Raw genomic sequence first — 13,744 nt, 5'->3', positions numbered from 1 at the left:
TATATATATATACATACATATATACATGACTTTAATAATTACTATAATACTTTAATGTCAATCTAATTTTAATAATTATCAATAATATAACAAAGATTATTCGGTAGTTTTTAAACTAGATAAGATCAAACAATTTGACGTCACATCAAACAAATACTGAGAACTATGTAAAGATGAAATCACATGATGCTCAATTTCTTGAACAATAAGCATGCTATGCTTGTTTTGATGCATACAGTCTGACGTTTGATAAATAACTATGAAATTAGCAATTATTTCTTTTGATTGCATGCAAGGAAATAAGCTATGAAGTAATCCATAATAAATATAAAATCATGTATATGCAGCATGCAGCGCTCAATGTATGAATGAATTCTAGCATACATCAGAACAGGCATAGTTGTATACATGCTATTATTCAAGAAATCCAGCATCCCGTGATTCCATCTTAAAAAAATATACAAAGAATTTCTAGGAAACATGAACAACTTATGGTCGACAAGATAAATAAATGATAAGAACAAAAGCCTGCAGCTTCTCTCTTAAAAATTCGTCTGCCACTTTCCAAATTTACATGAGACTTCATTGTGTTCATTTAAATATGAGAAGAACAGAAACACATGTCCGAATTATATATTCAATTTGTTAAAATTTTCAACTTACTTGCGTATGCCAACTGTACGTTGTTAGACGTTGCGTCAAAATGAACTTGCAATTTAGATAACACATGGGAATCGATATACGCTCGTTTGTTCAATTTCCACATCCTTATCATTCGGAATGCAAAAAAAAAGAGACATAATGGGAACTATTACATGTTTACTACATGTGACTACATGTCATTATTACGATAATGATTTGACAACTGTATGCAACATACTTACGAGAACTGTCACATTTCGTACCAGTTTTCCTCGGAGACAATTAATAGCGAAGTTGTACGCCTTATAAAACTTCATCTTATCATACTATCAAAGACAACGATAATTTTGCGACGCGTTATATTTAAACACTTAATTACAACGCGTCGCATAGCATCAATAGCGTATGCCAGCACTCGACGTCATACCATCGTATACTGTCATACCAGGAAACTGTTCATTGCCAATTCTTAGACTTCGGCGTTCACTGCTGAATTGCTATAAAAAATGCGGGTACGATAATGTATCATATAGAGGGGAAACTGTACGTAATGTTAGAATGTATTCTGTTATATTCAATGCAGTCTACAAGTACTGCAGATCTATAGTACATGTAACGTGAATTATAGATTTTCACTCGCAGTGAATAACGGGATGTACCCACAGCCTTGCATAGCCTTTAATTCCTACATATGTCATATGGTCGATGAAATACTATTAAATACTTCCCATTTATACCTGTAGTTTAAATAATTTCTAGTTTTAAAAATTAGGAAAAGATGAAGAACAAATTGAATGGTAAATTAATAATCTACGTTGATAGAAACGAATATTAGTAGATGCCCTCCATTTAAGATCTCTGTGAAGGTCTGTTTTCTGTGGCTGAACTGGTGTACACTTTTGGAACTTAAAATAAGATAGATATACGTTTAATGTTTGGCGAAAGCGAGAAAGAAAATTCTAATGCAATCTAGTTTATTCTCAGAAATAAAAAGGGATCTTTAGTGACATAAGTTGACACAAATGTCGTTTTTTTTTTGTATTTTATAAGTACAAAGACAGAATGATACTTGTGTCGATTTGTGTGAATGGAAGGCACTTAGTAACACAAATTGACATGAATATCATTTTATCTTTTCTTGACATTCCGAGTAATAAAATCTGCATTTTTTAACGTTTACGACGCTCACAGAATCATTTCATCCTTGTTATTTATTAAATGTTAAACAAAGATAAATAATATGCTCGCAAGCATTGTAAGCGTCAAATAAAGCGCACCCAAAGATAATATATAAATAAAAGAAGATAGAACGGAGCTATTTGTTGATTTGTATATATGAAATGGAAAGTACTTGTTAAAAATCATTAACCCTATATATAAATTTTTGTACTCAAAGTATTCCGAAAGCTCGGTGGTAATTGAAGAACGCTAATATTAGGTCTTTTTTATTGCTGCATTTTCTGAGTTAGAACACAGTGCAATAATGAAAGACCTTTTATTGGCTGCGTTTTGTTGCACGCATAATGCGCATAAGATATTTTATCCTTGTTGTTCGCAGTGTTAAACATGGATAAAACGATACATCTCAGAGACATGCCATCCCAACAAATGGATTATAATGAATTGAAATTTTTTTATCCAAATGCGTATTTTAAATAGCGAATACTTTTTTTTATTTAATTGAATTCAATTGAATTCAATTAGATTCAATTGGATGCAATTGAATTGAAAAACTGCATTTTCTATTCAAAATTTTGAATTGAATAATATTCACAATGTGTATTGTGCACAGAAAAAGCTAATATTATTTTTAGATTGAAAGGCATAGAGATATGCTGCATGCAATTCCTATAAATGAATAAAAATGCATTCAGGATTGAAAAGCATTCATTTTAACATTCGTGATTTAATATTTCTGAAAATCTGAATCCATTTCAATTTATTTCAATCCATTCTCGTTTGCTGGAGTCTGATGAAAAATATCCAAAAGACATCTTGAACTAGACATCTTTAAGACTTTTCCAAAAGACGCCTTTTACATGTTTTTCAAAAGATGTTTTCGAAAGATGTTAGAAAATTTTGGAGCATGTGTAACAATTTACATTATCAATTGCAAATTTTATTTATGTATAATATCGAGTATGACATGAATATAATACGTAATATAATACGTAATATAATACGTCTATAAAAATATTTGGATGTCAATTAATTTGGCATTCTAATATTTTATATTATATTATAGTCTACAACTACATAATTCTATCCGGAAACGCGTTGATAAGAGAAACAACATGAAACAGTAGTTGGAATTATCTGATAAATCGAATGTGAATGATATCATACTTGATATATATTTTCAATAACTATCTGTCACAATTAAATCGTTATTGAAAATAAAGTTAAGTATTATAATAACATTCACATATAGATTAATCAAGTAATTCCAATTTTATTAGATATTATCATTTTGTAGGAAATTTAATCTAAACATTGCTATACGTATTATTCAGATGATAGAATTGTAGTTGCTATAAGAGGTGAAAAGAAAGAGTATATTGGTTGGATTGAAACAGCAACAGATCCTTAAAATTCCCAAATTTGATAGCAATAATCTAGTACTCGTAGACAACAACAGCACATCTTTAGGTACAATAATACAGATGCCACACATACTGTGAACGAAAATGAAAGAACAAACTCACAGTAAAGAAGCAGATTATATTGAACTAATAACGATTACAGATTCGTGTAGTGTATTTATTTTGCCTACTATTATAATATATGTATTAAATATTTTATTATAATGTTAATATTGTACTTATTTAATATTTACCGTCAAACTTATAGTATGGAAGTGTATTATTCATGCATCTCTATATATCTTATTGTATATTAATATTTTAATAATAAAATTACTACATTCAAACTTATTTTTTGTTATATGCACTAGAGGTATGCTCCACTTAACACACCTTTGCGACGTACGTGTCATCATATCGTCTCATCCTTGTTTAATGTTTGATGACAAGAAGGATGAAATGGTATCGCATATGTATGTGTATATATGCTGTGATTTTGATACATAATTATATTGTTAGCAAGTGTAACTTTAGTTCAATTATCAGTCATGTGATGTGTATCACTTTGTATTTAAATGATAATTTAAATTAATTGTCAAAGTTATATTATGTCTGTGTTAATTGATTTATAATATTTTAATTCAGATTTTAGCAAATTGCATAACTTTAATTCTTCACTTTTAAATAGAATGTATTATCAAATTCGTCTTCATCGAAAAATTCGGAAATCAAATTAATAATGCAATATATAAGAATAAAATATAGATGAGCATTTCGGATTGTCTGTAGAGGTAGAGGAGTCTGATACTGGTGAAGAAGGTGTCCCTAATCTGGTAAATTAGAACAAATCAACATGGTTTAATCAAAATTCATCAAAATCTTTATTTAATAGTTTCAATATACAGGCTCAGATATAAAATAATACAAAACTATATTTCAGCATAGATCTGGTATGCTTTCATAATTCACCGATCATCACAAAAAAAAAGTCTGAAAAAACAGACTTGGATAGTATTCGTACGGATTCCATGAATACTATCCATTGTGTACAAAAAAAAACAATAGCAAATAGCAAATAAACTAATTAATCGACAAAATATTAACTATTTAGTTAATCTAGTTTATAAATCTGTACATACTAAGTTAATCTAGTTTATAAACCTAAATATTGTGCATATAAATCAATAATAACAGATAATACTAATAATATTATTGCTTGTGTTGCGACATTCACTGCCAATACTGAATACCTATACTATAGATCAACACTATAGCAGCAAATATGGGAACAAAGCCAATGTAAATAGTATTCTTAATTCTAATTGATAGAATTACTACTTACTAGAGGTGACATAGAAGAATATAATTTAATTGTCTGAATCAGAGCGCCATTTTAATTCACTATTGCATCTGATTAAGATATAGCTTTGTAATGTACATACATATAGATTATATAGAGAAAAATTAAGATAATACAAAGTGTCGAAGTGCAATAAAAAATTATTATGTGTAAGTATTCTTATTTGTGTGAATATTTAGTATCGAATCAAATCTAATCCTTTCTTGAAAACTTGATTTTGTGACTCTTTAGAGAATTTTTTTTGTGCAGGAAATGCTGTGTATTTGACTATAAAAATATATACAAAAAAGAGAAACACTAAAAAGAAGAAAATCTTTTGTTTCGTTCTTTTTCAATAAATTTTGAGATAAGAAATATGTGGATCACTAATGTGAGGTAAATAAATGGATATTCTTGACAGCCTATGAATTCATCAGTTATAACTTATATAGCTAAAATATTTTTTATAAGATGTTTCTTTTGTTTCATGATTTTATTATATTTTTTCCAGAAGTATTTTGACGTTTCTTCTTGGAAGAAAATTAGAAAGTGTGGGAAGAGAAAGCTTAAATTCGGTGCTTTCTATTTTTAATTATCTTGCACAGATATCTGCAAATGATCACATTTAAAAAAAAAGATAAAAAGATATAAAAAGATTCCTTTGTCTCTCTTTTGTAAATTGCATGATCATGTATAATATAAATGTCCAATCATATGAGCAAGTCTACATAAGTAAATCAGATTTATCTGCTACTTTGCTATAAAAAAAATCTATTATAAATTCATTATAAATTCAAAATATCAAATATTTTAATTATTTAAATCTAATTTTTTTAATTCTGTCTTATACGTTATATTTTTCTCAGCAATAAGATTTAATAATTTTTCCTTCTTTTGAACACTTTTTGGAATCCAAATTCAATTAATTGTATTCTAATTCTTTTAAAAAGTTTCTGCGCTTCCTTTCTTTCTCAATGCAAGAAATATGATCCAATATATATAAAAATGGTAAATTTGATGATAAATTTTCATCTTGATAAGCAGATTGCAAAACATGATATATATTTTTTTACATAATCTTTTTCACGAAATTGAAAATAGTTGGAATTGCGGATATCAAATGTTTTCGATTGAAATCCTTCCATTGATTTTCATGTAAAAATGTAATTAAAATAATAAATATCGGAAAAGAATTCATTGAAAGAATTTTATTTTGCAATATACTTAAAGATTGATAGCAAAAAGATTACCTCACAAAGATACTTTTCTTCTCTTAAATAATCATCATTAATATCCTGTATACATTTATTTCAAATTATTCTTAACTGTTGATTCTTTGGAAACTTAAAAAGATTAAAAAGATTCCTCTCTGAACTTGTGAGACATGATGAAGCAGCGCACTTACAAGTCATTAAAACTACAACAATAATAATAAACTTATTATTAAAAAAATGAAAACAACAATAAAACAAGAAAAATACAATAATTTTATTTAGGAAATACTTTTTTTTTTCTAGCAATTTAACCTTCTCTACCTTTTGCATCAATTGTCATCACTTATAAAGTTAGAAACACTTATACTGAATTAAAAAGGCGGTGACTACTTATCCAATCGATGCAATGTCGCATCTCTGTTATCTAGGCCTCTAGCACTATCCTTATTCACCCATTGATTACTTTTTTGCGTTCAACATAACGCAATAGTTTTGCTGTTCAACAATTTTTATGACCGTCTAGTCTAAACTCGAAATGCACTTAATATTTCGCAACATGTTTATTTAACGGTCGCCATAGTCGCCATCATAGTGGAAAGAAGAAAGTTGAGTCATTATTCACTGTGGTGGAGGAAATCATGGAGGAAACCACCATGGAGGAGATACTATAATTGGTATCAGCTCGCTTATTATCACAGCCGGTATTTGCGTAGCGATTGCAGGTAAATACGTGAAACCGAAAAATAGAAAGCTTTAAAATCTTGCGACGTCCGCAAGAGATCAGTTTCTCATTTGGTCGTAGTTTCCGCAAGAAGGTGACGGCTTTTGTTCATGTACATAATACTGCAATCAGCAGTGGACTCCTCTGTGTGTTTTCCTTTTGCTCTCATTCTCTGCTACGCGAAGCGAGGAATAACGCACTGCATATAAACGGTAAAAGTCCGCGAGTTGCAGTAACGTATCTTCGACAATTTTTCGCGATGCGTGAATTTGTATCTGAATATGTAATTTTTTAGAATACAGACTGCATTTCCGCTTTTGATGAAAGGCTCATTCGACGCGTTTTTGCTTGACACGGAAGAATCTGTAAGAAAAACCGTTAGGCCTCGTGAACTGAGATATTAAGCTGAGATATTAAGTTGAAGTTGATGATTATTGAGGTTAGAAAATCTGTCATAGTGACGAGATGCAGCCATGCAGCGATTGAACACGTCTATGCATCGAAGTTATGTACAACATGTAATTGTTGCTAGAATAAGTATTTTTTACTTCAATTACACAAATTCTGTTAAAAGCAAATTCTCTGCTTTAAAAGCAAATTGTCTGCTTTATAAAAACACATTCAATGTGCTTTACAAATACATATTATTTTCTATGTAACTTTTTATAGTAAAAAATTTGTTTTTAAAAACAGAGAATTTGTATTTTAAAGCGAAGAATTTGTATTTTTAAAATATCTTTTAACAATATCTTTTAATTAAGACAAATTATCTGTAAAAACAAAAATTATATAAAAAATATTTATTCTTAAAGCAGAAAATGTATTTTTAAAGAAGAGAATTTATGTAATTTAAGCAGAAAATGCTTATTCTGGTCTCAATTACATGTTGTAAGCGTGGCACATAGATGTGTCCAGTCGTGTCACAACATTTCGTCGCTATGATAGATTTTCTTTAACATTTTTTTCTTACAGATTCTTTCATTTTGAGCAAAAACGTGTCTAATGAGCCTAATTTCATCAAAATCGGAGATACAGTCTGTATTTTAATTATAGTAATTCTAATTATAGTTAAATAATTAGAATAAATATTCTAATTATAGTAAATAATTATAGTAATTTTATATTATTTGATATTTCAGATTATCCTAAGGAAAATTATAACGATAATGTTGACGCCTTTTGCGGTGTTAAATATTGCAAGCAGAAACATTTTTACTTCAACTCCTATGAGTCAGATAATTAAATTGAGTAGACTGAGAGTAGTGGACAACAGCGAGATAGGAAAGCAAGCTATGATGGAGGGTAGACCACCGCGTTGCATTCACATATATAACAAGCATGGAGTGGGATATATTGGTGAGACAATAAATGAAAGACTATATAAAAGATGTTATCATTTTCTAGGAAATTTATTTAAACATTGCTATATGTATTATTCAGGTGATAGAATTTTAGTTGCTATAAGAGGCGAAAAGAAAAAGGGTATATTGGTTGGATTGAAACAGCAACAGGCCCCTAAAGTTCCTAAGTTCGATAGCAACAATCTGGTACTCATAGACGACAACGGCACACCTCTAGGTACAAGAATACAGGTGCCTATTCCACACATACTCCGAACGAAAATGAAAGAAAAGACTCACAGCAAAGGAGCAGATTATACTAAACTAATAGCGATTGCATCCAGATTCGTGTAGTGTATCTATCTTATCTACTATTGTAATATATATCAAATATTTCAAGAAAATGTTAATATTGTAATTATTTAGTATTTTCTGCAAAACTTGTAATGGAAGCGTATTACTCATGCATCTGTGTATTTTATTGTATATTAATATTATAATAAAACTATCATAAATTCAACCTTTTTTTTTATAAAGATAGATAATGGTTCAAATAGCTACCCATTCAGAACTCTGAATAGTAATTATACGTATATTAAATGTAACTTATTGTACATGATTTTTGTAGATATGTATTATATCATATTACGTATATTATATCACGTATACATATTAAACTAGGAAAAGAGAAAAGATGTGAGAAGAGGTGAGAGCCTTGTTTAATGCACTAGGAGTGTTTTCTATTTAACATAAGGCTATATATCTCGGCTTTGTTTAATATTTAATGATAAAAGATGAGAAAGGATGAAATAATATCGCGCATCCTATATATTTGTATGCTTTTGTTTATGTAGGTATAGAGCTTATAAGTGTAACTTTAATTCAGTTATCAGCTATGGGGAGCTTTATTGCTTTGTATTTAAAGAGATTATTTAAATTAATTGTTGAAGTTATATTATGCTTACGTTAAGATTTGATATTTTTATTAAAATTTTAGCAAATTGCATAACTTTAATTCTTTGCCGTTAGAATTTATTATCAAATTTGTCTTCATCGCATTCCGAAATCAAATTAATAATGCAAATAATTCTTCAGTTTTCGTCGTCCCGATAACTTTTTTTCAATACGATTCCTATATAAGAATAGAATATGGATGAGCACTTCGAATTCGTGGAGAATTTGGTCTGATACTGGCGAAAAACATTTCCTGTCCCTAATCTGATAAGTTACAATAGATAAGCATAGTTTAATTATCAAAAATCTTTATTCAATAGTGTGTACAAGTTCAGATACAAAATAATACAAAATAAAATTGTTTCAGCAATAGTAGTCTGGTTCAAAATGCTTTCACGCATTGAATCTCATGAAAAAAAAGTTTTCTTGAAAAACAGACTTAGATGATATAATCGGATCTTATAGGGCAGTCTTAAAGTAATCTTTGTGTGGTTGCTGGATTGTGATTGAATATGATTAAATGATCTCAATCATGTTCGGTCTTATTTAGCCTCAATGGCAATTCTGCTTGATCCATCTCAAATTCCGCAATAGATAATGGTTCAAATGGCTATCCATTCAGAACTCTGCAATAGTAATTATACATATATTAAATGTAACTTATTGTACATGGTTTTTGTAGGTATATTATATCATGTTACATATATATTTTATCACATATACGTTTTTACATATTATACATATTAAACTTAGGAGAAGAGAAAAGAGGAGAAGAGGTGAGAGCCTTGTTCAAATTAAGATGTGGGAACTTGAAGGAAGGATAATAAATATTGGGTAGAAGAGCATAGGAAAAAGAGTATATTCTGTGGTAAGAGAAAAGATAATTTAAAGCACTATGTAGAAGAATGTTCGGAAATAAGAGAAAGGTTTACTAAATTAGAAAAAGAATAAGGAAGAGATCTTAAGGAAATTGTATGATACGGATTTAGATGAGCTAAAAGGGGAAATAATAAGGAAATTATGGGAAGAGAGGGAGGAAGCAAAAAGAAGAAGGAAAATAAAGAAGGAGTCAAAAGAGGACAGAGAAGAAATGTATAGAGTGATGATATGGAGAGAAAAGGAAAGTAAGGAAAGTAAAGAATTAAGAAGTAAGTAAGATATAAATATGTGATAATATTGGGTTGGCAAGAAAGTAATTGCGTTTTTTTAAAAGGCATCTATTAGTAAAAACCACAATTACTTTCTTACCAATCCAATAATAATAGGCGGTGATAAGACTGAGATAACGTATTAGGTGTACAACTTTGCTTTCGCCGTTTTTTTTCCGAAATTCGAGGCTTTATTGTAAAAAACTGGTTATACATTTATGATTCAAAGTATTGTCCATCGCTGGCTACTACTTTCTCCCATCTTTCGGGTAGCGTATGAATCCCGCGTCGAAAAAACTGGTCATCTTTTGAGGCTATCCACGAATCGATCCAATTTTTTACTTCTTCATAAGAACGGAAGTGCTGGTCAGCCAGGCCGTGTGCCATTGATCGAAATAAGTGATAGTCGGAGGAAGCAACGTCTGGAGAATACGGCGGGTGGGGACTTCCCATTTCAACGTTTCCAAGTATATCTTGACCACTTTTGCAACATGGGGTCGAGCATTGTCATGCTGCAAAATCACTTTATCGTGTCTCTCGTTGTATTGCGGCCGTTTGTCTTTCAATGCTCGGCTCAAACGCATCAATTGCGTTCGATACCGATCGCCTGTAATTGTTTCAGTCGATTTTAACAGTTCATAATACACTATGCCGAGCTGGTCCCACCAAATACAGAGCATGATCTTGGAGCCGTGAATATTCGGTTTGGCCGTCGACGTGAAAGCATGGTCGGGAACTCCCCATGATTTTCTGCGCTTGGGATTATCGTAATGAACCCATTTTTCATCCCCAGTCACAATGCGATGCAGAAATCCCTTCCGTCTTTGCCTTTCAAGCAGCTGTTCACAAGTAAACAAACGTTCAACATCTCTCGGCTTCAATTCGTACGGCACCCAATTTCCTTGCTTGAATCATTCCCATGGCTTTGAGGCGTTTTGAAATGGCTTGTTGAGTCACTCCCAATGATCGTGCCAATTCTTCTTGATTTTGACATGAGTCTTGCTCAAGTAATGCCTCCAATTCTGCATCTTCGAAAACCTTCTCTCTTCCACCGCCGGTCTTCGACGTCAACATCACCGTTCTTGAAACGTTGAAACCACTCACGACACGTTCTTTCACTAATAGCGGCCTCACCATAAGTATTTGAGAGCATTCGATGAGCCTCAGCCGCAGATTTCTTCATATTGAAGCAAAAAATTAAAACCTCCCGCAAATGACGAGAATTTGGCTCGTAAACTGACATTTTCAATCGAGAATAACTTTATGATGTAGACACAAATCGACTAATGTTTCTATACGTTATGTTGACAGATGCCCAAGTTTATTGTATGACATCTATGATCTATTTATTTCGACCACCACTTACCGCTAAAGCTATCTATAGGAAAACGGTGGAAGCAAAGTTGTACACCTAATATGTATTGAACGAGAATATATAACATTAAAAGTAGATATAACTGAGAAAAAGTAGATATAACTGAGAGAAAAGCGGACAAAGCGAAAAGAAATAAAGCAGGTAAAGAAGCGAAGAGGGTTTAACCAGAAAAGTAGGAAAGTAAAGGGATAAGCATAAAAAATTTATAATAATATATGTGCGATAGCGTGCAGACCAGATATGGAAAGTGTGAATGAATTAAGTATTTATATAAACCAAGTGCCCTTCTTGGCTGTATATGCTGAAGTGTAATAAATTCTATTCCATTCATATTATGCATCCTCCAATGTTATTTTCGTCTTAATTTTTTAAATATTAATTATAATAAATGGAAATTTTATAGGGAAAGTATCAAGCATTTCACGATGTGGAAATGGATGTTTCGGTTATTCCGAAGATAAAAAACAAGAATTTTACCTTATTTACTCATAGTCGATAATGTCAGTTTCCTTCAATTATCATCAGGCTCTCAACGCGTCGACGCAGTTACGAGCAATTCAAATCTTGTCGAGACGCGAGGACGTTGGCGACGGTTTGGATGGGTGAGAATTGAGAAGTGTTAACTGTTATTATGAGGCGTCGTTGATCATCGTTGACGCCGCGTGGTGTAGCTCGTCTTTCCCACGCGAACAAGAAGAATCGCCGAGGAATGGGAGAGGACGAGGAAGCGGATTGTCCGAACAACGCGCGGCTGTTCCGAATCGCTGTTTCCAACAGCCTGAAAAATATAGCCGAGTCTGTTAGGTGAGTGACCAGGTTGGCCAAGTTGGCTGTACAGTTAACAGGACTCGCGCCTTTTCTCGGTTTCGCGCGCAATTTCGCGCGCTTAACTTAACCTCTTTCTGTTGGTATATTCCCGGGTTTTTTCTTCCCACTAGAACTGATAAACTGGAGCAAGGAGAAGCTACGTTCTCGCAACTTCTGGTAATCTCACTAGAAGCTTTTTGTTTCTTTAATGCCCGTTTATATCGAATTGACTTTAATCTCATTGTTCAACTTGTAAGTTTTCATTTTTCTACAAATTTTTAGAACTAGAGGAAGGTGAAAAATTGCAATTGAACCGAGATTAAAATTAAACTACATTGGTAGAAAATGGGCAGAAAATGATGTAAGAGCTTTTTTTTATCTTATGAGATCTTTTTTTTTTGGCTCTCAACTGTTGTCGGCTCTTTTTTTCATTCAGCTGTGAAAAGATCTCTACGTCTTTACGTCTTTAATTTCAATGTTTGGCTGTGCACAAAAATCGTGATTCATACGCTCATGTAATAACAAGTATCGAAAGTATGTCAAGTGCGTCACGTGGTCGCGAAGAAAATCTCTTGGATTCAAACATCTCCTTTACAGTTTTTCGGATTTTATTGGATTGACAAGAAAGTAATTGCGTTTTTTTAAAAGGCATTAGTAAAAACCGCAATTACTTTCTTACCAACCAATATAAATATATCTTGATACAATAAAGTTTGAGCTTTAAGAATCTCTTTTTTAAATTGCGATACAATAATTTTTAACAGAGTTATTTGCAATTAAAATCAAAATGATCCTTTTATTTCCGCGATAATAATAACCAAAAATCATAAGAATATTAAAAAAAAAACGATTTTGTAGGGAAATTTTGTCTTGGACAAAACAAAACGTTACAAACCCACAAAGTGAGAAAAAAATTTTCTGTCTTTTCAGCTCGTAGTTTTTAATATGTAAAAATTATCAAACTTATATAAACTTAAAAAATATGGCAAGTTTTTAAAAATAGAGGTTTCAAGCTTTAAAACTCTTTTTAAATTAAAATTTCATTATTGACGAAGATATTGTATATATAACTTTGAGCTAAAAAAACGCAATTACTTCCTTGCCAACCCAATAGATTGCTTCTAATATTCTAATATTTTTTTTTTAGCAAGAAAAATGCAAGCATGTTAATTAAGAAATAATTTCAAATTCTGTAATTTTAATGTATGAATTCAAAAAATGTAGAAATAATATCTCGACCTTTTTTGTTCTATAAAATTTTTTTATGCATGATATTCGAATCAATATATATGTGAGAGAAATTTGTAAGGTGTTTATTTTAAGAATATTCTAGGCTCTTTTTTCGACTTCTTGTTTAATTCATCTATCTTTTCTTTCTTCATTGAAGAAAAAAAAAAGAAAATGCCAGATTAGCTAAAAAAAATAAATTACCTGTATAATTAAAAGCGTACTGAGAGATGATGTAAAAGTTATTTTTATACAAATCGATAATATTTAAAATCCGAAATTATGTTTTAGATAAATAAATAGATAAATAAAAAGTAAGACACTATCCTGTAGTCTAACGGTTCGCTGTTTGCGAGAAGGCGATTCGTGATTTATTGATGTAGCGAGACAGAGAC

General features: G+C 31.0%; 3 protein-coding genes across 9 annotated transcripts in view; 2 read left to right on the top strand and 1 right to left on the bottom strand.

Annotated features, from left to right (window-relative positions):
• Positions 1–1,118, bottom strand: part of LOC108689307 (ATP-binding cassette sub-family A member 1-like) — a 12,171-nt gene extending 11,053 nt beyond the window's left edge. For 3 of the 4 annotated variants that reach the window (XM_018196032.1, XM_018196033.1, XM_018196035.1), the window contains exons 1-2: positions 885–1,118; positions 664–767 (exon numbers count right to left, since the gene is read on the bottom strand). The gene's annotated coding sequence lies outside the window, so the exon portion shown is untranslated. The remainder of the gene's footprint in view (positions 1–663; positions 768–884) is intronic. The other variant, XM_018196034.1, reaches the window with a different exon arrangement.
• A 5,301-nt stretch (positions 1,119–6,419) lies between these two features.
• Positions 6,420–8,353, top strand: LOC108689296 (39S ribosomal protein L14, mitochondrial). Of its 4 annotated transcripts, none has more exons than XM_018196019.1 (3): positions 6,420–6,499; positions 7,638–7,854; positions 7,939–8,353. In XM_018196019.1, the coding sequence occupies exons 2-3, from the start codon at positions 7,665–7,667 to the stop codon at positions 8,190–8,192; spliced, it is 444 nt and encodes a 147-aa protein (XP_018051508.1). In that variant the 5' UTR covers positions 6,420–6,499; positions 7,638–7,664; the 3' UTR covers positions 8,193–8,353. The 4 variants fall into 4 exon arrangements, with proteins under 4 accessions (XP_018051508.1, XP_018051506.1, XP_018051505.1 ...); XM_018196017.1 differs by lacking the exon at positions 6,420–6,499 and adding an exon at positions 6,580–6,710; XM_018196016.1 differs by lacking the exon at positions 6,420–6,499 and adding an exon at positions 6,723–6,781.
• A 3,579-nt stretch (positions 8,354–11,932) lies between these two features.
• The window catches only part of LOC108689298, a 5,503-nt gene continuing 3,691 nt past the window's right edge, over positions 11,933–13,744 (top strand). The window contains exon 1 of the mRNA XM_018196022.1: positions 11,933–12,119. Coding sequence (XP_018051511.1) covers positions 12,025–12,119 — 95 coding nt within the window. The 5' untranslated portion in view covers positions 11,933–12,024. The remainder of the gene's footprint in view (positions 12,120–13,744) is intronic.

Source organism: Atta colombica, unplaced genomic scaffold (assembly GCF_001594045.1).
Source record: "Atta colombica isolate Treedump-2 unplaced genomic scaffold, Acol1.0 scaffold268, whole genome shotgun sequence".
NCBI lineage: Eukaryota > Metazoa > Arthropoda > Insecta > Hymenoptera > Formicidae > Atta > Atta colombica.
Note: the sequence above shows the minus strand (reverse complement) of the source record. Positions and strands in the feature narration are given on the sequence as shown.

Excerpts from the sequence above, each read along its gene's own strand:
- LOC108689296 (XM_018196016.1), top strand. The coding sequence starts at position 6,758 with ATGCGTGAATTTGTATCTGAATAT. Across the intron at positions 6,782-7,637 it reads GTGAATTTGTATCTGAATAT|ATTATCCTAAGGAAAATTAT; the intron begins GTAATTTTTTAG and ends TTGATATTTCAG. Across the intron at positions 7,855-7,938 it reads GCATGGAGTGGGATATATTG|GTGATAGAATTTTAGTTGCT; the intron begins GTGAGACAATAA and ends TGTATTATTCAG.